Source organism: Hyposmocoma kahamanoa, unplaced genomic scaffold (assembly GCF_003589595.1).
Source record: "Hyposmocoma kahamanoa isolate Upper Pololo Valley unplaced genomic scaffold, ASM358959v1 138, whole genome shotgun sequence".
NCBI lineage: Eukaryota > Metazoa > Arthropoda > Insecta > Lepidoptera > Cosmopterigidae > Hyposmocoma > Hyposmocoma kahamanoa.
This window is the reverse complement of record NW_020653492.1, coordinates 4,026,070-4,051,188: the sequence shown is the minus strand read 5'-3', so window position 1 is coordinate 4,051,188 and position 25,119 is coordinate 4,026,070. Positions and strand designations below refer to the sequence as shown.

The 25,119-nt window shown below is 35.7% G+C and overlaps 1 protein-coding gene across 1 annotated transcript in view; it reads right to left on the bottom strand.

Annotated features, from left to right (window-relative positions):
- The window catches only part of LOC113240406, an 8,514-nt gene extending 7,415 nt beyond the window's left edge, over positions 1-1,099 (bottom strand). Inside the window, exon 1 of the mRNA XM_026477695.1 lies at positions 926-1,099. Within this exon, the coding sequence (XP_026333480.1) occupies positions 926-1,099 (174 nt within the window). The remainder of the gene's footprint in view (positions 1-925) is intronic.
- Between the last annotated feature and the right edge of the window lie 24,020 nt (positions 1,100-25,119).

Here is a 25,119-nt window from a genome sequence, read left to right as displayed (position 1 = left end):
AAACAAATATACGCGATTTAAATCCGGAAAAATAGTTTCATTTCCTAACTGCAGTTTGTTACAATTTATAATATAAAAATCGAACATAAAGACAAATGTCTCCAATCCGCGAGCGCGGTCGATATGACGAGCTCTCTGGTTGGTGTACACCCGGATTGAAGGAATTTTTCTTTGTGTTCAATCTTTGAATTAATAATAATGAATAAGTTTTTAACATAGAATAATAACGCATAGAAACCTAATCCGCACACGCTAAGTGAGGCAAATTGAAGCGCGCCTAATGGGCCTACACGAGCGGGCGGGCCGTCAGTGCTCAAAGTCAACTTGCACCGCGAATAGATCAAGAATTTTACCTAAAAATGACGAAATGTGCGGTAAATGAGTGTAAAAATACATCAGACAAACATAAAATAGATACTAACATCACATTCCACAAGGAAGTAACGCGTTTCAACTCGTATTTTTATATAAATATTCACTAAAACCGAAAATTAACCTACTACTAAAACTAGCCTACATGAATTTGATTTTTGCCTCACTTGTGACAGTTCGTTTGATATGAAACTATCATTCTATGCGTTATTATTCTAAGGTTTTTAATCAATTTGACAATTTTAAGTGTAATATAATAATAAGTTTCACCAATGAAATAACCAATACTTTTATTTTTTTATTTGCATACAAGGTTACGTGTTGCAAAATCCTTAAATAACGGAACTGCAGCCTCATGAATACGATTGAGGCTTATGCAATTTGCATCATCATCATCATCATCCACAGCCTGATTTTACTCACTACTAGGTATAGGTCACCCGAAGTTTATGCCATCTACAACGGTCCTGTGCTAGCCGCATTCATTGATGCCCCATGCATATTTAAGTGCTGTTTTGAATAATTTTGGAGAAATGGTATTTCCTCATCTCACTGGATTTTCCAATCCATTGGATAAATCGCGAACTCGTAACTGCAGAGTGGCTGAACGGCAGAGCTCCCAGAGTACGTCTTCGTAGCGGGAATCGATGTGGCAGCAATGGCGAGCGTGGAATACGGCCCAATGTTCGACACTGTCGAAGGCCGTCTCGTTAACGACGAAGGCCATGACAAGGGGCTGGTTGAATTCGTGACACCTCTCTATCAGCTTGTTCACCGTGTAGATGATGTGGATGTAATTTGCGATATGGTTTAATCAGTGCCGATCAAGAAATAATAGATCGAATAGAGAAAAAATAAAAACGGATCCAAATCATTATGTCTATCTTTTTATATTCATTACCAAAAGTTTTCATTTCAGTTATTCATTACATCGCAGTAGCAGTAAAGCTCCTTGTGTCATTTAAGTTATTTCTGCCGCCAAGCAAAAATGTAAGCATTACTGTGTTCCAGTTTTGAAGGGTAACGGTGCTGATGAAGTTACAGATAAATGGAACTTATGTTCATTATTTCTTATTTTTAGTACTTTCTTATTGTTAGTACACAGTGCCACTCAGATCTTTACGATTTAAAGCTCGGAGTGGCGCTGGAACTGGCATGAGCAGGCGTATCGCTTACCACTAGGCGCATGTCTTGTTCAGCCCGTCACTTTGTACCATAAAAAAAATGTTATCGACGTAAACTAAAATCATTAATATGACATAAATATGTAATTCTCGCTGTTATTAGTTATGAGTAATGGACGTACGGAATGATATAGCAATGACGCTGGGTATACAATATATTTCGGTACAAGACCGATAGAAATGGCGTACTTTGGTGTCGGAGGTCAAGATCTTCTTCGGGTCGTTGAGCCTGCGAAGTAAGTAACTAAGGCTCTGGACTAAGTTGAAATGTTACAGTAAATTGCTAATTCCCCTAAAACCATACAAAATATCATTCCCCAAAGTAGTAACCAAATAAATCAGCAATAAAATTATTGACGTTATCCAATGTTGAAGGAGACTCCACTGTTTTCACTTCCACCTTCGGCTCTCTATATGTCAGAATACTTTTTATATGCGGAGCAGAGTCATCGTATTTCACAATAATATCTTCCGAGTCGTTTTCAGATCTGTATTCATTCCACCATTTGTCAAAACGTGCGTACACGCGTCTTTGATTCCTAGCTGACTCGTCATTAAGCAAAGCACAGAATGAACACAGTGTATCGTCGTCAGTACCATGGACTTGATGGTAACTATAATATCGATGCCATTTGAAATAATCGTAGTATTTTTGTTTATCTCGAATCGCTTCGTTCATCATGGCTGCTACTTCGTCTTCAGACATAGTATTGCTATTTAAATAAATTCCGTTAGGTAAGAACCTAAAACAAGTAACTAATATAGACATAAAAATGGAACAAATATAAAGAAAAATTACTTTGACCCTATTGGACTCGAACCAGAGACAGTTGCCTCAACGTGTTATTTCATAAGTAGTCACAGATTGTGCTCCGGCAAAAAACACTTTTTTATCCGTAAGCAGACGAAAACATTCGTAAAATCTGCAGACTCGATTCATATCTCTGCCAACAGAGCGGTGGTCACGCAAAGGCAACGTTGAATTGAATTGAACGATAATAAAGACATCATCATGTTCAATATAAATATATATATTTTGGTAAACTAATCGCTCTTTACGATAATGCTTATATAATAGAGAAATGTGGTGCACGAAAGGAGCCTTACTATCCCGTACATGTGGCGCATCCTGGACAACAATCTCTGAATACTCTATGTCAATTGGCTAATACTTTCACCAAGATGGCAAGCATTACAGTGTTTGCATCGACATGATAAGAAGAAGAAGGAATAATATTGAGATAAAAAATATTGCGTTCTAAAGCTACCTTTTCATGTAAATTTAGTAGAACAAACTACTCCAAAAATGGTTTCTTTAAACGCTCTTTGGATGTCTATAATAAACACCTAAATAATATAGATATCTTGGGTTATACACCTTACATAGTTTTCAGAAGAAAGTAAGAGAAGTAATTTTAAAATTTTTAAATCCAATTTGCGTGTAACAGTGAATTGTGCCTAATTTTCGGGATGATAATGTTACTTTATTATCTAGTTTATTATGTCGTTGTATTTGAATGTAGTTGAACCGTAACTAACTTTCTTGGTAAATTCTGGTTTATGATTGTGGAACTCCAGGTCTGTTTGTTCTAATCGATGTTTTTGTATCATTTACCTGTTTTATAACTGTCTGTTTCCCTTGAATAATAAAAAAAAATCCGATCCGAGATCCGAAAAAGAATCCGAATATATTTCCGATCACTTTTATAAGTCTAACAACAATGTACCTTACATACAATAATTTATAAACGCTTCGGCAATTTTCGGGGCTTCCGAGATTTTCTGATGTTTTTATTCGTAGTAGTAGAGCTCCTTGTGAGAGAATTCGTCCACAGAAGTATTGCCAACTTACCTATTTCTGCCTCCAAGGAGTAATTTGAGCATTATTGCGTTCCGGTGTTGAAGGGAAAGGGTACAAGTGAAATTACACGTTCGTGGACACTTATGTCTGAGGGTGACGGGTGCAGTGGCGGTACCCCTCAGATCTGTACGGTTTAAAGTTCTGAATGACACTGCAACTATTATGGACAAACGTGTCGCTTACCACCAGGCGCACTATTTGTTCGTTCGTCACTTGGTACTTTAAAAAAAATCATTAAACATCGCGAAAACTCAGAAATGCAACGTACCTTGAATAATTTGCCCCTCCTAAAACAATTGGAACTGTATAATGTTCTAAAGGCGATAACAATTTTTCTGTAACATAGTCTTCATTGTATGAGTTCTCAAATGCTAAATAAAAATAATAAGTTTTTTGCACCATCTTCAAGCAGGCTTCAAAGATGCCTTTTGCACAAAATTTATTTCCACATTGTCCATAAATGTCAAGACTCAAATTGTATTTATTTAAAGCCCGATTTAGTCCATGACCGTAAACTAAGCGTTTTGTATTTGCATCGCAATTTGTCACGAACCACGCTGCAGCAATTGTTTTATTCCTGAACTTTTCTATTATAGACTTCTTTGTAGGTCTCATTGTGGTTACATTTCTCCAGTGTGCATTTTTCTTAGGCCCAACTATTTCACCATGTGTATTTCTTACGACAAAGTAGGGATGAACTATATCGGAGTCCAGTTTGTACGTCCAGGTGTAGTTGAAAAACCAGTTCCACTGTTCGCCATATGGGAAATTCGTCGGAGATTCCACAGAAACAAATACATAGATTTGGTTATCAGATCGGGCTAAAGGCAAATCGTCTTTATTTATCCCCTTTACAGTGAATAGAATGGCGTCGTAATCCGTCACGTCCGGAAAGTATTCTCTGTCTTTGACAACGTAACAGTTTTGAAACTTACAATTCAGTAAATTCAATGATTTCCGTTTAGGCGCCCAAAATCTGAAGGGATCCGTTTCTTGACCTGTCCACAAAAGCATGTATATCAAGTTAGGTTTCTTATCGTGCGATTTAACGTAATATGACTTTATAATGACCACAATTGTCATAATTTTTAGGCAATTGATTTTTACCTTTTTATTAAACATGTTCTTATTCAAATAAATTGCAATTTTACAATGCTTTTATATTGGGCACATTAAATGGTTTTAAATATCAATGAGATATACATAATGGATACGGATTATTTCAACAAGAAACAATTGGAATTCCCAAACACCAACGCGGTTATTTTGGATGATAATATATACCTTCGATTACATACCTTATTGTACAAAATTATTTGGCCACAGGTTTCTAATCTTTTAAATGAATTAAGCACTTTGAATTGAATTTAGAGGCAGTACTAATATCAATTGAATAAAATGGCGAGTCTTAAATATTTGCTTACAATATTTGTTCCTAGTTGTTTATAGTTTAAATATTTATTCAGTGTAGGTCACCTGACGGAGGACCATGAGGTCAAAAGTAATTTGAGCGGATCGCTTCAAGCGAATCCTTGGAATATCCACAACACAGAAGTGGAACCGCCACCTACGTCTAGTCCCCCGACTATGGAAAGGGGAAAGTTAAATTAAATCATGTATTTCCTTCGCACACTATTGTTTGCCTTTTGAAGTCTTGGGATTATTCAGACTTCTCACGTTAAAACTTACAAAATATTTATTTATATTTCATTTATTTATTTATAGTCTTATATTATACTTTCATTTTACTATATATTTAAATTTTCCATACTCATTTGCCTTACTCTCTCACACACGTATCTTATAAAGAGTGATTGTTTAGGAGATGGAAAAACTTTCTATTTATTTTAAATTTATTATGAAGGGCATTGACTTACAATTATATGGACGTCGGGTCCGCGCTAAAAAGTGTCCGAACTTATAGGGCGTTAAAATCGTATACAGAGCGTCATTCACGCTTTAGTCTTCGTTTGTTCGACTGACAGCGAAGCAAGCAAAATTAGACAGTATTGCGATGACATTACAATTTAAATTCATTCGTTTTAGCTTTTTCATATTCCTTTACATGTCACTACGTTTAAATAGATTGACTTGGGACATTTTTTTCGTGGTTTGTATATTGGACCCGTCATCCATTTATTTGTAAGTCAATGATGAAGGGTATTAATTTGGATACATTACTTTAAGAATAGGTCAAAGCCAGTGTGTGAATATGAAGGAAATGTGCTATGAAATCAGCGTGCAAAATTTATAATACAATGCACTTTTTGCATTTCAGTTACTTTATGCTTTGAGATACGAGATCGAGAAAGTAAGGCGACGATATGCTGTGCATGCATCAGATTAAATTTGAAAACCTTGTAACTCCGTTTTTGGAGGAAATGCCTTTTTTACTCTTCAAGCACAATGAGAAAAAGATTAAAATATAATTTGTAGATCTTATTTTAGTTATAAACTAAAGGTGATCATAGACTGACGTATAGTTATTTCTAGTAATTCTGTTTTTTGTACCTACTCAACAGTTCACATTAACGGAGCTTACGAGGTTTACGAATTTAGCTTACAATTTTATTGTAGTACAGCAAAATTCCGATTTCTAGACGTCAGAGAGCAATTGTCTACAGTTTCTTTTAAAAGTATGTAATAATTGATTGATGATTATTAACCAACACATGAAGAGATTATTACAATTACATCAATTCATCATAATTACCTTTTTTTCATTTGTCTATATTGCTTTTAGTAAAACAAACAACATTGTAGAGAATAATAAAAAAAAAATTGTAATAAATCAGTACAGAGTACTAAAAAAACCGACGTCAAAAGTTCGTGAAATTACATCTATTTATCGAGTTCTTAGGTTTTCGCGATTGTTATACATAGGAATGAAACTATTTTTCCGGATTTAAATCGCGTATATTTGTTTTTTCAAACAAACCGACGTTTCGGGCCCTTTACAGGTCCCATGGTCACGGTTGACTGAGGTGGTACAGTCTTCAACCAGTTATGTCTAATATTGATGCAAACCACCCTATTTTTTCACTATAGTTACAAGTCTGCAGTCTGCGAGCATGTCATGGATAAACCTACACATTCAATGAAGTTTGACAAACCCCAGGTCCTTGCAAAAGAAGTCCGTTATCTGCCCTGGATGCTGCGAGAGGCCATTGAAATTAAAAAACATCCTAATTTCAACAGGGAAGATGGTTTCTCCGTACCACCAGTTTGGGATCCAGTATTTCCTCTAATGAAAAATCCCAAACAGACATAAGACTGCAGTACTAATTAATATGTTTTAATTTATTCTAATTTCTATTAATAATTAATAATAAATTAAACTTAATAAAAAATTCATTCAATAAAATAATTTGTAAAACTTAATGTAGCGTAAATTGGAATGTTTTCTTTGTAAAATTAAAAATAAGGTATTTAATTAATAACTATTGTAACTATAGTGAAAAAATAGGGTGGTTTGCATCAATATTAAACATAACTGGTTGAAGACTGTACCACCTCAGTCAACCGTGACCATGGGACCTGTAAAGGGCCCGAAACGTCGGTTTGTTTGAAAAAACAAATATACGCGATTTAAATCCGGAAAAATAGTTTCATTCTTACATCTATTTGCCAAGTTTTATTGGAATCGGTTACCAGAAAGAGCGCAAAACCAGGTTCATACCCTAGTTAAAAAAATATTCTACTCTTAAAGGTGGATATTTTCTTTAAATTTAAACAAGACCATCAAAATCGGTTCACGAAAATGGAGTTATGGAGAGGAGTTAACGGTAGGTAACATACATACAAAAAAAAAAGAAAATACAGTCGAATTGAGAAGTCTTTTTGAAGTCAATTAAAAATTAAGAACAATACATATTAATCTCAGAGAATTTTATTTCGTAATATAATATTTTACAATATTTTTTAATTCTATCCATAGTAAAGCAAGTATTTGGACATATCAAATAGAAAAGTAAAACGTATGCGTTTGCATTAAATATATTCATCATCTTCTTCAACTCGAATTCACTACATGGACCTTCCGTGCTATCGTCCTTATCATCATCATCCACAGCCCGGCATCAGCGAAACAATCTAATCGATTTTTCATATATTTCATACATTTTTTAAATCTTATTTAGTCATTGACTTACAATTATATGGACGTCGGGTCCGCGCTAAAAATTGTCCAAACTTATAGGGCGTTAAAATCGTATACAGAGCGTCATTCACGCTTTAGTCTTCGTTTGTTCGACTGACAGCGAAGCAAGCAAAACTAGACAGTACGGCGATGACATTACAATTTAAATTCAACGTTTTAGCTTTTTCATATTCCTTTACATGTCACTACGTTTAAATAGGTTGACTTGGGACTTTTTTTCGTGGTTTTTGTATTAGACCCGTCGTCCATTTATTTGTAAGTCACATTGACTTTAGTTAAAATTTTTTTGTTAAGCACAAAAATGAAAAATGTCAATTTCGCTAATTGACATTTTTCAAATAAATAAAAATATTTAAGTGCCAATATCTCGAAAGTTACCGATGTGCGAATGAGATAGTTATAAAGAGGAGGGCAGCGTGCTTTGTACTATAGATGAATTAACTGCCTCAATGGCCGAACAGTTACCATACCCGACTGCGTGGCGCAGAGGTTCCGGGTTCGATTCCCGTGCTGGGCGGAATATTTGTATGGCCTACATTTATTTCTCTCGTGAGTTTGGGTGTAATTTGTAATTGTCTATGTGTGTGTGTCCATGGCACCCGCGACACGGGGTTTCGCGTTATTCAATCTTTAATTTTATGTCATCATCATCATTATCCACAGCCTGATTTCACCCACTGCTGGGTATAAGCCTCCCGAAGTCTGTACCCTCCACCACGGTCCTGTGCTAGCCGCATCCATTGACACCCCGCGACGCGTGCTATGTCATTGACCCACTTTGCAACTTGGCGCCCGACGCTCCTTTTGCTCATCCTCGGACACCAATTAGCCTTGCTACATATGTGCCCGCCATTTGAGTTCCATGATCCGAGTTCCAGCTTCCTGGACTTTCGTTCGTCGTCGGATCTCAACGATCGGAACTCTGGCTGGCTGATGCCTAAAGCATGGCGCGCTCCATGGCCCTCTATGCAACTAACTCTAAATCTGTATACAGTTTCCTGCGTGAACGTCCATGTCTCAACACCATACCGTCTTCTTGGATGAACAGGGTATCAACTCAAAAATTTGGTCATTTTACTTTAAAATGCAGTCTTTCAAATGAACTAGGTCTTAATAACAATCCGACGTGAAATGGCGTGGTAGGCAGGGTAGCATCTCTGAACTTTCTGCACGTTTTGTCCCCAAACTTTGAGCGACACAGTCTTATTCAGTATTACACACGAAGCTGTAGTCGTCAAGACGTCGTCATTCTTTGAATAGGGTACTAGGACTAAAAGACAGCATGTGTTCATTATATGTAAGGTAAATGTAAAACTAGAAATCAAACAACAACAGCGGCTAAAAAAAAACTTAAAATTGCTCTGCTGAATAAATCTGTGTTTTTGAGATAATACCCTGTTCATCTGGACCAACGATTACATGATGGTGGGCAGAACACATTGGTTAAACAAGCGAGTCTTCAGACACTGAGAACGTTTCTTTTTATGAATTTTGTGTACCATTACATAAAGATATACATACATTTACATTACATGTAATTATTATCAAAATTACACGACTTTTCTAAAATATGTGTACCCACATTATGGATATTGTAACGAAATTGATGCAAGACAGGGTTTAGATCAGAGTCCGCCACTCTGGCATAATATACAGGTAGTTGCGCTGTTTCATCACATTGTTTTCCCATAATTTTAGTGAGAGATATTCACAATTGTACGCAACTTAGAAAGTCATAGGTACATGCCAGTCGTTCGAACTTTCAAGTGGGAAGCAATCGTTCTTCCCATAGAATAATATATACAGTAGAAGTGCTTAGTGAGTGTGACACGTGTGCCAACGCACGCGCAGTTCCGCGTAACTGAGCTCAGTCCGCAATTTTCGCTTTGTACGTTTTGTTTGTGTCAATTATTAACCTCGAAAATCGTGGAAAAATTTTCGTATTTTGCTTCTTGGACTGCAAAAATGATAATCACACCTGAATATTATCCACTGTGGAGTTTCATATCATAGTTACGAGTTATTTTATTTAATTTTAATAAATTATCCATTTTCTGTTTACAAAACAAAAGTTGATCATATTGCAGCGGCATAAGGTTTAACTTTCCTAAACGTTAATAGGCGTTAATCGTTCTTATCTTTCAGCTATTGCCGTTAGATGGCAGCGGATTAAATGAAATTTCAATATAAAATCAAAACGTCGTAAATTTCAATAATAGGCATTGAATTTTAAGCGATATGCTAACTGAGTAAAATTTTAATTATATTAAGAGTCCATTTTTTTAAATTAGAAACTACGGCCAATCATTATCAAGATTTCATAGTGTTCAACTTTATGACAGTAAAAGCTTTGGCGACTGCTTTAATTTTTTTTCTACGTTCGTAGTTCTTCCACTGAACTCCACCGTTGCAAGAATAATCCTCAAGGAGTATACCTGGTTCATGTTCATTCATATGTCGTAACGCTTGTCGTAAGATTGTTTGGTAAGGCATAGTTCCCACTACGACCGGCGAATTTTGCCGGGAAACCGGCAATCGGAATAGATGTTCACATTAAGCCTGATCTCGCAAGGAAACCGGAGACTAAAGTCCTCACCTCATTCAGAATTCAGACCACTGCGTACGATAGACGACAAAATTGTGGTATCTTAGAAGGCTTAATAGAGTAAAAAGAAATCATTGATCATCATTCTATTTTACGGAAAAGATTTTTAATGGGCCAACTGAGAAGTGGCGAGTCAAAGTTCTTTCAAATATTTTTGAATGACTGCTATGATGATTTATTGGGACGACTTTCGTCGTCATTCACATTACTCCGGTCCGGGCGTTCTGCCGGCAGTCCGCAGTAACAAACGTTCCAACAACAATGCCGAGCTCAGCATTCTTGCCGGGTCCGGCGTAATGTTTTACCGACCCGGCAAATTCGTACGGCATAATGGAAACTGGGCCTGAGATTGGCTGTACTATCATATGTAATTATTATGGAAAGTAGTAATTAATAATGTCACCGATAAAACTATTAACATGGTCAAGTGCTGACGAAGGATTGTCTGTTTTAACTTCAATTTTCGGCTCCCTATACGTAAGAACACTTTTAATGTAGCTGCCTGAATCGTCGTAATTAACAATTATGTCTTTGTCATCGTCCTGTGATCTATATTCATTCCACCACTTATTAAACCGCGCGTATACACGCCTATGATTCCTAATGGAGTCATCATTTAGCATAGCACAGAACGTACACAATGGATCAGCGTCAGTACCTTCGGACTGATTATATTTATAATAGCGATGCCATCTAAAATAATCATAGTATTTTTGTTTATCTTGTATGGCCTCGTTGATTCTCTCCGCTACTTCTTCTTCTGACAAAGTATTGCCATTTAAATAAATTCCTTTCGGCATGAATCTGAAAAATATAATCGTATTGATATCTTAGTTTTTAGTGATTGTTACATATAGGAATGAAACTAATTTTCCGTATTTAAATTGCGTATATTTGTTTTTTCAAATAAACCAACGTTTTGGGCTCGTTACAGGTCCCATGGACACGGTTGTCGGAGGTGATAAAGTCATCAACCAGTTTTGTCTAATATTACTATCTAATATTGATGACTTTATCTATAAATCCAGTGACAGACATAACATTGATACGAAGAACAAAAATAAACTAGCTGTTCTTGACAGTCGTTTTCGCAAAGTCACAAATTCATTTTGAAAATGATTACTGGTGACTATTCACTTTTTCTCGATAAACCATACTCACTGTACCTACACGCGAAACTCAAGTCGAAACATTTTTCACTAAGCACCGGAATCAATGGATAGTTTAAATCCGTCTTCATGGGTTAACTGTAACAGTAGTGCAGAGTGACAATGGTAACGCCACTGTGGCTAGTAATCGAGATGAAGGTAGTTCATAGCAGAAGTAGTAGAATAAGTTGAAGGTAGTTAGTTAGTAGAAAGAGGGTAGACAGATAAGTATGTTCTTAAAGCTGTCACCTGCAGCATACCAGTCAATCCGTGACCATGCGAAAATAAAAAGATCTCATATCGTGGTAAGCAACCTATAACTATAGTTTTTAAGAACATTAAATGTCACGGTGTTTGACCACCATGATAATCAATTATTTTTGTGAAATTACTGCACTAGTTTGTAATAATCATTAATACAAAGATCGAACATTAAGAAAAAACCCTTTGATCCGGCTGAATTCAAACCAAAGTGTTCCACCGAACTGTGCCAGATGCTCAGTTAACTAAGGCCACGCAACGAACTAGCGGACCTTACAAATTTTTCTATGTGCTTGTTGCTTTACATTTTTTTTGGGTTTTGTAACGAGTATTTTTGTCTTAAAGCAATCTGTGAATAATCTTTGACAATCATTTATACATTCCACTGACCTTGAATAATCTGCCCCTCCAATAACCACCGGCACTGTGTAGTGTCCCAAAGCTGTAATCAACTTTTCGGTAACATAGTCTTCATGGTTAGAGTTCTCAAACGCCAAGTAAAAATAATAATTGGTTTCAACATGTTTTAAGCAATCCGCAAACGTCCCTTTCGAACAATATTTATTTCCACATAGTCCATAAATATCAACGTTCAGATTGTATTTACCCAACGCCCGATTTAATCCGTGGCCGTAAGCTAAACGTTTGCTAGTTCCATGACAATTTGTTATGAACCATGCCGCTGCAATTGTTTTATTGTTCAATTTTTCTTTCACAATATCAGTAATAGGTCTCATTGTAGTTACGTTCCTCCAGCGTGCGTTGATTTTTGGCCCGACTATCTCACCACGCCTATTTCTTACGATAAAATAGGGATTAGGTATATCGGAGTCTAGTTTGTATGTCCAGGTGTAGTTGAAAAACCAATTCCAATCGTCATTGAATGGGAAATACGTCGGAGATTCGACAGAAACAAATACATATAGTTGGTTATCAGATCGGGCCAAAGGTAAGTCTTTGCTAACGATGCCTTTTACTGTAAAAAGAATGGCGTCGTAATCCGTCAGGTCTTCAAAATATTCTCTATCTTTGACAACGTAACAGTTTTGATATTTGCAGTTAAATATATGAAACGATTTCGTTTTTTCTGACCAAAATATAAAAGGATCTGTGTCTAAGGCTGACCACAGAAGCATGTATATTAATCCAGGTTTCTTTCCGTGGTTTGGTTTGACATAATATGTTTTCATAGTGACGATTATTACTATCATCATTAGGCTTTTCAGTTGCACATTATTATATAACATTTTCACATACATATATACACCTTTTTGTCTAACAAAATGTAATTTTGCAATATGAGTATATAGATGCAAGGAAACAGGTACGTTTCAATAGCAATGGTATTATAGATATATGCTATAGACGAAATCAAAAAGAAACAATAAGGATTCTTAGGTACTTTGCCAATAATTTTTATTGGAATTTTTGGTAGATTGCCACAATAAACGTAAATTGTAAAATATTTGAATGCAACCAATTTTACTCGAATGCATACAGTACTTATTATCTAATTAATACAATACCAAATTACACATTATATTTAAAAATTATTTTATGAATAAACTGTGTGGTTTTGTTATATTTTTACACACATACCAATGTACATAATAAAGTACATATGTACCTATTGGCCACATATCTGCTTCATTACCAGACGCTGACTTAATCTGGGCCAGAAGATACAAAAAAGCGAACAAATTTTCTCAAACGTGCTTGGAAACGATCACATTTCTTTTTTTTTAAATAAAGAATACGTAAAGAACGAAAAAAAAAACAAATAACTACCATAATGTAACTGACTCTGTGGCCGAACGGTTACCATGCTGGTCTGCCACGCAGAGATCTCAAGAAACATTTGTATGACATATTTACTCGTATTTATCTCGGTGAGTTTGGGTGTAATTTGTGCTTGTCGATGTGCGTGTCTATGGCACCCGCGACACAGAGTTTCCCTAGTGCAGGGATAGCCCTGCACTGGGGAAACTCTTTGTCGCGGAGTGTGTGAGTTAATTATTTATTAATTAAATTACATCCTGGTCCAGACTTTTCTTAATTTATCGCGTATATACCATATGATATTATATTACCATTACAGACAATATCGAAGTGACTATAAAAACGCATACAGTCAAAAAGTTCGCTCGCTTTTTCAACGCAGTACGTGTGTTTGTTTTTAATTCTGTTGTAAAAATTGCTAACGCCTGGTGCTAAGCTTCACGCCTGTCCATAACAGTTGCAACGTCACTCAGAACAAAGATCTGAGGGACACTGCCGCTGCGCCTGTCACTCTAATTATGTAAGTTGACAAGTTTCTTGTGCCTGTAATTTTACTAGCACTGTTATCCTTCAAAACCGAATTATCCTAAAACTGAAACCCATAATTATGGAAGTCCTCGTCAAAACGAAGGCTCGTATAGCCCAAACGCAAGGTAGCTGCTGTTGAAGAGTACCTGTTATCTGTCGGCTATTTCCATCATGAGATCAGCTCGAGGTCATTATAACATTTTAAACTGCCTCTGTGGCCGAAGTAGCATGCCAGACAGCCACGCAGGTCCCAGATTCGATTCCCGGGCCGGCCGGGTTTGAGTGTAATTTGTGGTTGTCTATGTGTGTGTCCATGGCACCCGCGACGCATGGTTTCCCCAGTGCGGGGCTATTTTGAGTGTGTGCGTTATTATTATCTATTTTAGACTCTCGCCTCTCCCAAGGCCTAAAAGATTAACTTTGAATTTTTACATGGGAGAGGCGATATTTCCCGGCACTGGCACAGTCTCAGTCTCACAGGGACTCAGGTTCAAGAACCGGCGAACAATACGTGCCGTATCGAGCAGGACCGCCTTTGGCATTTGTGCTGGAAGCGACACGCCGCAGAAATCCAACCGCCTCAAGCTGTTTCTAACAGCTGACTGGAATTAACCCGTTTGCGGACATAACAATTGGGATTATTTCAGAGGAGGCCACATCTCACATGTCGGTGATCTCGTGCGCCAGGTCGAGTTACTTCCGGCGTTTCTCGTTTTCGGAATTGAAATTGAAATTGCATGTGTCAAATATTGAAATTGGTTAACGTATTGGGTGAAAATTAATAAACCGAATTCGTCTCCTAATTTGATACACTTAGAGGTAGAATATTTTCTTAAAATTTAAACGAGACCACTACTTAGGTATCCAACGTCCTTTACAGCAAAAAGAATCATCGAAATTGGTTTTTAAACCTCCCGTTTTAAAGACTGTTAAGCAATTATAACTTTTATATTGAAAAAAACCGACCTCAAAAGTTGGTCGAATTTCATATACTTGCCAAGTTTTATTGGAATCTATTATCGGAAAATACGCGACACCGGATTCGTCCCTGGTTTCCACTCTTAGAGGTGGTGGAATATTTTCTTCAAATTTACATTGGACCAATACTGAGAACCTCCTCCTTTTTTGAAGTCGGTTAAAAATTTTACGGAATGAACAAGTCGTGCGCCTGGTGGTAAGGTACACGCCTGTCCACAGCAGTTGCAGTGCCACTCAGTGCTTTAAATAGCAAAGATCTTAGGGGCACTGCCATTGCGCCCGACGCCCTGATAAGTGTGATAAAGCCACAATTACAAAAAGATGAATTCTCAGATTTTTTGTTTCACATTTAAGGACATCATTTTGTTTCAAGTACTTCATTATTATTCTTATGACTTTCTGATGAAATTGAATGTGATATATAACTTTTTACGTGTGGAACCGACATGTAGCTTATGTTGGCATACCCTTGGGGGTATGCACAAAATTTTCACTTTGGTATGTTATTTTTATAAACATAATAATTCAAAATGATAAGAAGCAGCAGAGAGGCGCTACACCGAACAGGAAGCTCCGTGACGTGCTTGCCGTATGAATTAATCGGCACCTCCCCGCGCAGGTACACGGTATCCATCCGGGCAGTTACAGTTTTGTTGAACTTATTGTAATATAGAAATTGTTTTCCAATGTCGAAGTAAAAAGTTATATTTTTTTTAAGTTTTAGCTTTGAATTCAAATTCTTCCCGTACTGAATAGGTTCTATTGCTTGGATTGAAAAAAAAATGGATTAAAAAAAATAATTGAAAATCATTCTATAAAATTGACGAATATTTTGACCTTAAAAAAAATGCTCGTTATTTTATGACATTTAATGTATCTGTTAATGATTTATTACTTATGCAATTTATTCCATAACAGTATATTCTTAGAATTATAACGCATAGAATGATAGTTTCATACCAAACGAACTGTCACAAGTGAGGCTAAAATCAAATTCATGTAGGCTAATTTTAGTAGTAGGTTAATTTTCGGTTTTAGTGAATATTTATATAAAAATACAAGTTGAAACGCGTTACTTCCTTGTGGAATGTGATGTTAGTATCAATTTTATGTTTGTCTGACGTATTTTTACACTCATTTCGTCATTTTTAGCTAAAATTCTTGATCTGTTCGCGGCGCAAGTTGACCTTGAGCACTGAAGGCCCGCCCGCTCGTGTAGGCCCTTTTGACGCGCTTCAATTTGTCTCACTTGGCGTGTGCGGACTAGGTTTCTATGCGTTATTATTCTAAGAGTATATTTTTATTAAATAATATTTTAATTTATGTATAATTATATGTGCAATTCTTTGAATTTAGCTATAGTGGTATGTTGAGTGGTAGTAGTGAATGACTTTGATAAGATATTTTGTACTATTGACGTGCTAAATGTTTCGAGCTTTGTGACGTGGCAAATAAAGAATTTGAATTTGAATTTAAATTTGAGGGGCAAGGACAATGGCCTTATTTCAGAATAAAATTTTATGTAAACGAATTTAAAGGTACTTGAAAAATGTGTATTGTATACTATACGTGTTCTATTTGGTTCAGTTGATATAAAAAAAATTCAATACAGCGGTTTTCTTGTAAAATTTCGTGTTAAGTTTGTGTTTTTTTCTATTGTGAAAATTTTCAGGAATTCTGTTTTCACATGGTACACTAATCAGTGTATAGCTTGAATTTTACTATATATTTATTTCAAAGTGATTGAGACAACACTTTCACTGTTAAGTGGAATTAACCAAAGGCATTTGAGGTTATATCGGCTCTTTTTTAGCTTGTGTTTTTGCAACGCCGGTTTGAGACTTAACACGTTTTCCATTGTGTAAACCTCTATTATACATTCAGAACCATGTATAATTAAGAATATTTTTATGACCTATATTTATTTATCTCGTGAGTTTGGGTATAACTTGTTGTTGTCTACGTGTGTGTCCACGGCACCCACAACACAGGGTTTCCCTAGTGCGAGGCTATGTTGAATGTGTGCGTTATTATTGTTATAATTAAAGACTTGCCTCCAAATGGATTCGAACCATCAATCTCTGAATTGAAAAGCAAAGGTTTTTCCATTGGGCTATTACCGCTATCATTAAACAACACTCAAGTATATAAATAAATATATTTTATGACATTAGCGTTTATGTAAAAGTATACGTATTTAATTGTTTCCGATATTAATAACAGCAATGCCAGTATGGTATAGGGTTAAAAAGGAAGCAATATCAACACACAACTTCATTAATTAAAATAACGAAGCACTGATTTCCAGAAAGCCTTAGGAAGCTTGTTTGGGACCGGTTTGTTTGATATTTAAAAAAGATTTAAAAATTGCGCCATTTGCAACGTGGGTGTTTACAGAGATATATATTACAAAAGTAAAGTAAAAAGAAAATGTCAATCCGTGTCAGTGTTTTAACAAAGACTGAGTAATTAATTGCATTCGATTTTCAAACCGTCATTAAGAAGTCTCCTATGACATATTTTTCCATATTTCTATGAACCTATCTATGGCGGAAAGATGTAATTTAAGAAGTCATCAAAAATATTATTAGCGTGTTCCCACGTTGATTGAGTAGCATCCGATTTTGGTTCAAACTGCTCCTTTCTGTAAGTAATGATGCTTTTTATGTAGGAACCAGAGTCTTCATATTTTTCAATAATATCTTCCGCATCGTTTTGTGTTTTGAAGTCGTTCCACCATTTATCAAATCGTCCATATACGCGTCTTTGGTTTCTTATTGCTTCGTTATTAAGGAAAGCACAGAATGCGCATAGTGGATCGGTGTCGCCGCCTTGGGGTTGATGGTAAGTATAATATCGATGCCACCTAAAATAATCATAGTATTTTTGCTTGTCATGTATGGCCTCGTTCATCTTCTCCGCTACCTCTTGTTCTGACAAGCTATTACCGTTTAAATAAACTCCATCGGGCAAGAATCTGGATCAAAAATATACAATTGAAAGAGCAACGGCATCCTCACAAAAGTTAATAGAAGTAGATTAGATTTCATAGAAGTAGAGAGATTAGAAGTAGATTAGATAGAACTACTGCCACCATAACTATTTCTGTCGCCAAACCTGCCGACAATGGTGTTGATAGAATTACAACTTTATGTCTCAGTGACAGTGCCAAATCCTTGCGATTGAAACTTTGATTGGCATGCCACTGTAACTGTTATGGATAAGCGCAAGTCGCTTGAAAAAGCAGAAACTGCATTGGAAAGTACGAGCTGCTTATATAAGGTACATATTAACAAAAGTTATATAGTAACAGGATACAATAGAGTAGAAAAACATCTAACTCGGATACGTCCTGATAAGACCAAGTTAGAAACCAATTTTTCCAAAGTTGTGTATTTTTTAAATGTGTCAGACAACTACACCAATTTTCTGGTCTTAAACTAGTAAACTCCCTGTAATATGAGTAGGTACAAGAGCAATTCACCCTCGGATACTTCTCAGAACACCCTGACCAGACCAATCGTTCACCGAGGTCGTCATAATAAATCATTGAAATCTCAACGCCTACTTACCTAGAATAATTCGCACCTCCCACAACCACAGGCACTGCATAGTAATTCAGTGCGGTCAACAACTTTTCTGTTACATAGTCTTCGCAATTTGAATTTTCGAATGCAAGATAAAAATAATAGCTCTTCTCCACTAAACCCAAACAATGTTCCAAACGATCTTTCAAACAGACTTTGTTTCCACAGCGTCCATAAATATCAACAGTCAGATTATACTTAATTAAAGCACTACTTATTGCGTGTGCGTAACCTAAACGTTTGTTGTATCCGTAACAGTTGGTCACAAACCACGCTGCGGCAGTAGTTTTATTCTTTAGCTTGTCTATTATAGATTCCTTGGTAGGTTTCATTAGACTTATATTCCTCCAATGTGCGTTAATCTTTGGTCCAACTACTTTATTACGTTTGTCTTTTACGAGAAAGTATGGATATACAACATCGGAGTCCAGCCTGTATGAGAACGTATAGTTAAAAAACCAATTATATTTTTCATCATTTACCTGCCAGTACGGTGAGGGTTCCATAGCAACAAACACGTATAACTGATTGTCAGACCGCTTTGAAGGCAAACTTACACCAAGTTTTGCTACATTGAATAGAATGGCGTCATAATCCGTCTCGTCCTGAAAATAGCCTCTGTCTTGGACAATGTAGCAATTTTGATACGTACAGTTGTTATCAACAAACGACTTGTGTTTCTTTGACCACCATTTAGCCGGTTCATCAGTTCCGCCTGACCAGGAAAGTATATATATAATACCATGTTTTTTTTCATGGTTCGATATAACGTATAATACTCTATATATTATGAGTACAATTGTTAATTTAAAACTGCTATTTAGTTTGAGGTCTTTTTTATACATTTTGTATTTTAAGTTTAATGTTGTTGTTTTTGATATAAGAGTTTTGATTGAGGACTTTATTTTGAAGGTACACTAAGATATAGCTTATAAATTAAATTAATGGACTCCAAAATTATAACTAAGGACCAATTTGTCAATAACGAAGTGTAACAATAACATAATACTTATTTCGGTCCATGTTATTTGGCACACAATAGACTGTTACACGAAAATTGTATTGTACGAAAGCAATAATGAATAAAATTCAAAAATATTTATGTTAATTAGTTTTTATGGTCTCAAATTTTATTGTTATTGTTCTCGGTATTTAGGCCAGGCCTTTTAGTCTCGCCATACGAATCTCAACCAGAATGTCCCTAATTCTGGTTGAGATTCGTATGGCGGAACTCATACAAAAAAATTGTGTCATTACTTTACCAACATCCTTTTTATTTGATCAAACCATCGAAGCATTACTTGTCTATACCAGTTACTACACCGTCTTTTACAACGAAACGACGGATTATTTACCCTATCCGCTCACGCGATGCGCTCCTCCTACCGCAAAATGGCGGCTATTTGGTTTCGCAAATTCGAAAAGTATTCAGTTTAAATACAAGTTTTTATAAATAAAAATTATTATTCTGCATTGCTAAGTAAATACCCTCCGTACTACCAACAAAAACATCTCAAATAAAATGCAGTAATACACCGCAAATCCTGCACTTAAAAAGCACTAATGAAATTTTTGGTGTACTTGTATTAATATGATAATATTCCGTTTGAGTGGTTCTAACGTTTACCATGAAATTACTCCTTAAAGTATAGTTTATAAACATTTATATTCAGGATAAACTTAAAAAACGCTACTTACGGTATGTTTTCAATAAATAAACACCGAAATCACCAGCACAAACAATAACACACACGATTGTCGTGACGTATATTTGAGTTGTTTATTTTTTTAAATGACAGACCCAGGATTAAAAACTTTATGGTTTGCTGGAGTAGTTACCGAAATAGCAATTAATATTAGTTCTTTTACCTGTTATAACTTCGATATCCGATAAATCGGTATAAAATCATCACCGGTACCTCTAGGTGTGGTATGCGCCTACGGCTGCATGTATCGCGTGAGCGGATAGGCTCTCTAGATGGGAGATGCAGTCGGAAGATCACAGAGTAGGAGCCAAGATTTGGGAGCTGTAAATCAGGCTGCCCGAAGGCGCGTTGGTCGAATGACATCGGAAAGAAGCCTGGGAACAGAGCACGCCGCAATCACCAATCCAACAAAACAGCGAGATATTGTGTCCACCTATGTACAGAATTAGATTTTTAAGGGTATTATGACATTGACTTGCATGATTGGTGTATTGATATAGGTAATATTTTTCAATGTTGAATGTTCTTTTTATATAAACTTTCCACTGACAATGCTGAAAGAATGAAAAGGCTGGCTCATTCATATTTCTCACAACGGATCGCTGTTTATTTTGGGAGCGCAGCCAGCATTGTCAACATGATGTTACACTTTTTGACCTTTGAAGCTAATCTTCATCTATCTGACTCATTCGCAATCATTTCAGGCCAATTTTCTAAGTTGTTGTTTTATGGTAAATTTGTGTTTTGTTTGTTTGTTATAGTAAAGATGATACGTGGCTTAGATGGAATATGTAAGTAGATGCTAATTTTGATCTATACTAAAGGAAGTCAGGATTTGCTTTTATTAAACCCTTGTTCAGAACTAATGCAAGGCAAAAAATATGACAGAAAGTTAAAGGTTGAAGTATCAATGAAAAGGACACTGATTAAATTAAGAAATAAAAACGAACAAAGCTAGATTAGACAAATGATGGTGCAATATTCATTAAAGTTTAAGTACATACAATAGTTTATAGAAATAAATTTGATCATCATCAATATCGTTAACGTCACAGTTCTCCTCTAAGGAGAGCATTTGGACCATAGTCTGGTTGGGGCATAGCCAAAGGCTGCTGACTCAGGTTTCCAGACGTTGTGAAATTTTTTGGAAACTTATAAGTAACTTTGAAATTAATGTCGTAGGATGCTGCCACAAAGATCAGAATCATTAACCTAATAACTAAAGAGCTACGGTTCTCCCATTAACGCCACTCTTTTATCTCCAGTTATAAAAATAGAAGCCTAAAATCTCATGGGTAAAAATCAAGCTAAATTATTATTCATAATTTTTTTTATTGAATTGATATTCAATTATTATTTGTGAAATTACTCAACTAGTTTATTATAATTATTAATACAAAGATCGAACACTCAGAAAAAATTCCTTCGATCCGGCCGGATTCGAACCGACGTCTTCTAGCTTACCGTGCCAGACCAACTAAGCTACGGAACGAACCAGCGGACCTCACGAATTTTTCTAAGTGCTTGCGTTGTGTCTTTGTATTTGGTTTTTCAATTACTTTTTAGTCGTAGCGCCATCTATGAGAAATATATGAAAGTTTTATCACTCAGTACCTTTACAGCTACCAGTCCTGGCGAGAGATGTCGTTATTCATTGTATTTTAAATTATTTTATTGAATTGATATTCAATTATTTTTTGTGAAATTACTCCACTAGTTTGTTATAATGATTAATACAAAGATTGAACACTCAGAAAAAATTCCTTCGATGCGGCCGGATTCGAACCGACGTCTTCTAGCTTACTACTTACGTATTATTCATAATTTGATCTGACAAAAAAAACATCGTCATTATTTACAATTTCTTTCGTCTTAAGTATATTTTTTGTTGCTATGAAAATGTAACGAGGATTGCTATTTTTAGGATTGTATTTGTAACTGTTATTTAAAGAAGAAGCACAAAAAGAACAAACGCACATTACTCTAACGAATTCTTGGATGACGACTCTCAATTTGTTTTAGTTACTTAGTAATCAAACAATTGACAGTTGAATATTACAGAATGAAAGATAGGTGGCGCTGGTGGCAAAAAAGTCGTTTAAAACACAATACAAAGATCTGCAACAAGCATATAGACAAATTCGTAATATCTGTTGACTCGGTCTTTAGCTCAGTTGGCAAAAGTAGCAACAGACGCTGGTTCTGTACACTAGTAAAGTATTTTCACAACAAAATATGAATATCATGGTGATAAGAAACATAGTGATATTCAATAAAATATACGCTGAAAGAAAAATTTAACACCTCTGGCGCCTAGCGGTTAGCAACGGTTAAAATGTTTCGTAATTGGATGGTTTAACTATGCAGTACTACATCATCTGTACTTTATATTTTGTTTCCTCAGCGCTATCACCTTGCTGTCAATTTATTGACTGCCTGTATATAAAATTACTAGTTAGTTTCTTACCACGGTTTCTTTTTATTTACCCCATATTTAGAAACGTCGGTCTCGGTCAACCCTGTGTCAACAGGGACCGAGTCGAAAATAAGTACAGCATTGTACAAAATGATTATCGCTCGTTATAGAATTTTTATGGCGTAATATTTTCCCGATATTTTTGAATGGTTTCACATTCTATGGCGTAACCATACTGATACTAATGATAATCATATGACTGATATTAATGGTAAAAAAACTATAACTAATGATAATCTTAGATATAATAGCTCTTCTGGTGGCAGTAGAGCTCCTTGTGAAAGAATTCGTCTAATGTACCGTTAAGCAATAATGTGAGCATTACATTCCGGTTGGGAAGGGTAAAAAGTGTTGGTGAAACTACGTGACGGGAGTAGTGGTAAGCGCCCCTCAAGTCTTTGAGATTTGAAGATCTGAGTAGCATTGCATCTGTTATGGGTAGACTTGTCACTTACCGACCATCAGGCGCGTAACGTGTCGTCCCGTCACTTGATATAATAGAAAAAATATTAAATAAATATCCATGAAAGTTTAAAATGTTTATAAAATATTATTCGCCAAAAAAGTAACCAATTACGTCGTCGACAAAACTATTGACACGATCCACCGTTGACGAAGTTGCCAACATTTGGGGTTGAATCGTCTTCTCTCTATAAGTAAGGATGCTTTTTATGTAGGATCCAGAGTCCTCATACTTTACGAGATAGTCTACGGCTTCGTTCAGTGATCTATAGTCATTCCACCACTTTGTAAATTGCGCGTATACGCGTCTTTGATTCCTTACCGACTCATCATTAAGTAAAGCACACAATGTGCATAATGGATCGGAGGCACCACCTTCGGTAGGGTGGTAAGCATAGTAATGACGCCATCTAAAATAATCATAATATTTTTGCTTGTCTTTTATAATCTCGTTTATCCTATCAGCTACTTCTTCTTCCCTTAAAGTGTTGCCGTCGATGTAAGTTCCAGCGGGTATAAATCTGAAATTATATATTTTTTTTATTTCCGGACGGGAAATCCTCTTTTCTCTGAGGAGAGAGTTCGGACTATAGTCCGACACCCTAGCCTAACAAATTAGTGACTTGACATGTTTTGCAAGGATTGTGAACCTCCGAAATGCAAGCTTTCATCACAATGTTCACTTTCACTATACATGAACAAATGCACGTAAATTAAAAATTGAAGCCGACTTTTCTAAAGCAAAGCAAATGTTATATATAAATGAAACAAAAAATAAAACTTATTTATAAATACCTAGAATAGTTTGCACCTCCATATATCACCGGCACAGTGTTATGGGTTAACGCTGTCATCAATTTTTCTGTAACGTAGTCTTCACAGTTCGAATTCTCGAAAGCGAAATAAAAATAATAGCTGTACTCCAATAAACCTAGACAAACCATATTTTGGTGTTTCCAGCAAATTTTATCTCCACATGCACCGAAAATATCAACTGAGAGATTGTATTTATTCAAAGCTTCATTTATTCCGTGGCCGTAAGATAAACGCTTATTTCTATCATTGCAGTTGGTTACAAACCATGCTGCGGCACGAGTTTTAGTTTTTAAATTGTCTATTACTGATTTCGATGTGGGTTTCATTCTCGAAATGTTTCTAAAATGAGCATTGATCTTTGGCCCTACAATTTCACCACGTCTGTTTTTCACCATAAAATACGGATAAACGATATCAGAGTCCAGTCTGTACGTCATAGTGTAGTTAAAAAAGTAGTTAAACTTTTCCTCATATAACGTCCAATACGCTGCAGGTTCCATTGCGACAAATACATACAGTTGATTATCAGACCGTGCAGATGGCAAGTCTTGTTGATTGAACTTCAGTCCAGCTACATTAATTAAAATAGCATCATAATCTGTTACGTCTACAAAAAAGTCTCTTTCTTTCACAATGTGGCAGTTTTGAAATTTACAATTATTCAAAAAGAAAGATTTTCGTTTGTGTGCCCAATAATGGAACGGTGGGTCGCTTAACGATGACCACAGTAGGATGTATATCACACCGTATTGTTTTTCGTTGCTCGATTTAACATTGTACGTCGTTAGTATTATGAAGACTATTGCCAATACTTCCAGATTGCAATGCCCCTTTATTGCTTCATTAAACATGTTGGTTTTTTTGTGCTGTGTAATTGGTAATCAAAAGTTTTATGTAAAATTGTTATTAAGCACTTTCGAGTTTATTGAAGGAATACACGAAAATAAATATATTTGTATTGCAATAGTAATATTATAGTAATATACTCAGGTTAAGCTTATCAATTTTGGCTAAAGAATAATTCAGTAACTAACAATTACAATTTTTAGGGATCAAATTGTTTATATTTATTTGTTTCTTGTCGACAATAGATTGGCCATTGTATCACAGCTTAAAATTAATTAGTTCAAATTCCTGGCTTGTGGTGAATTGAATACAAAGTTCTAAAATTGAATGTGATTCATTAAATCCTATATT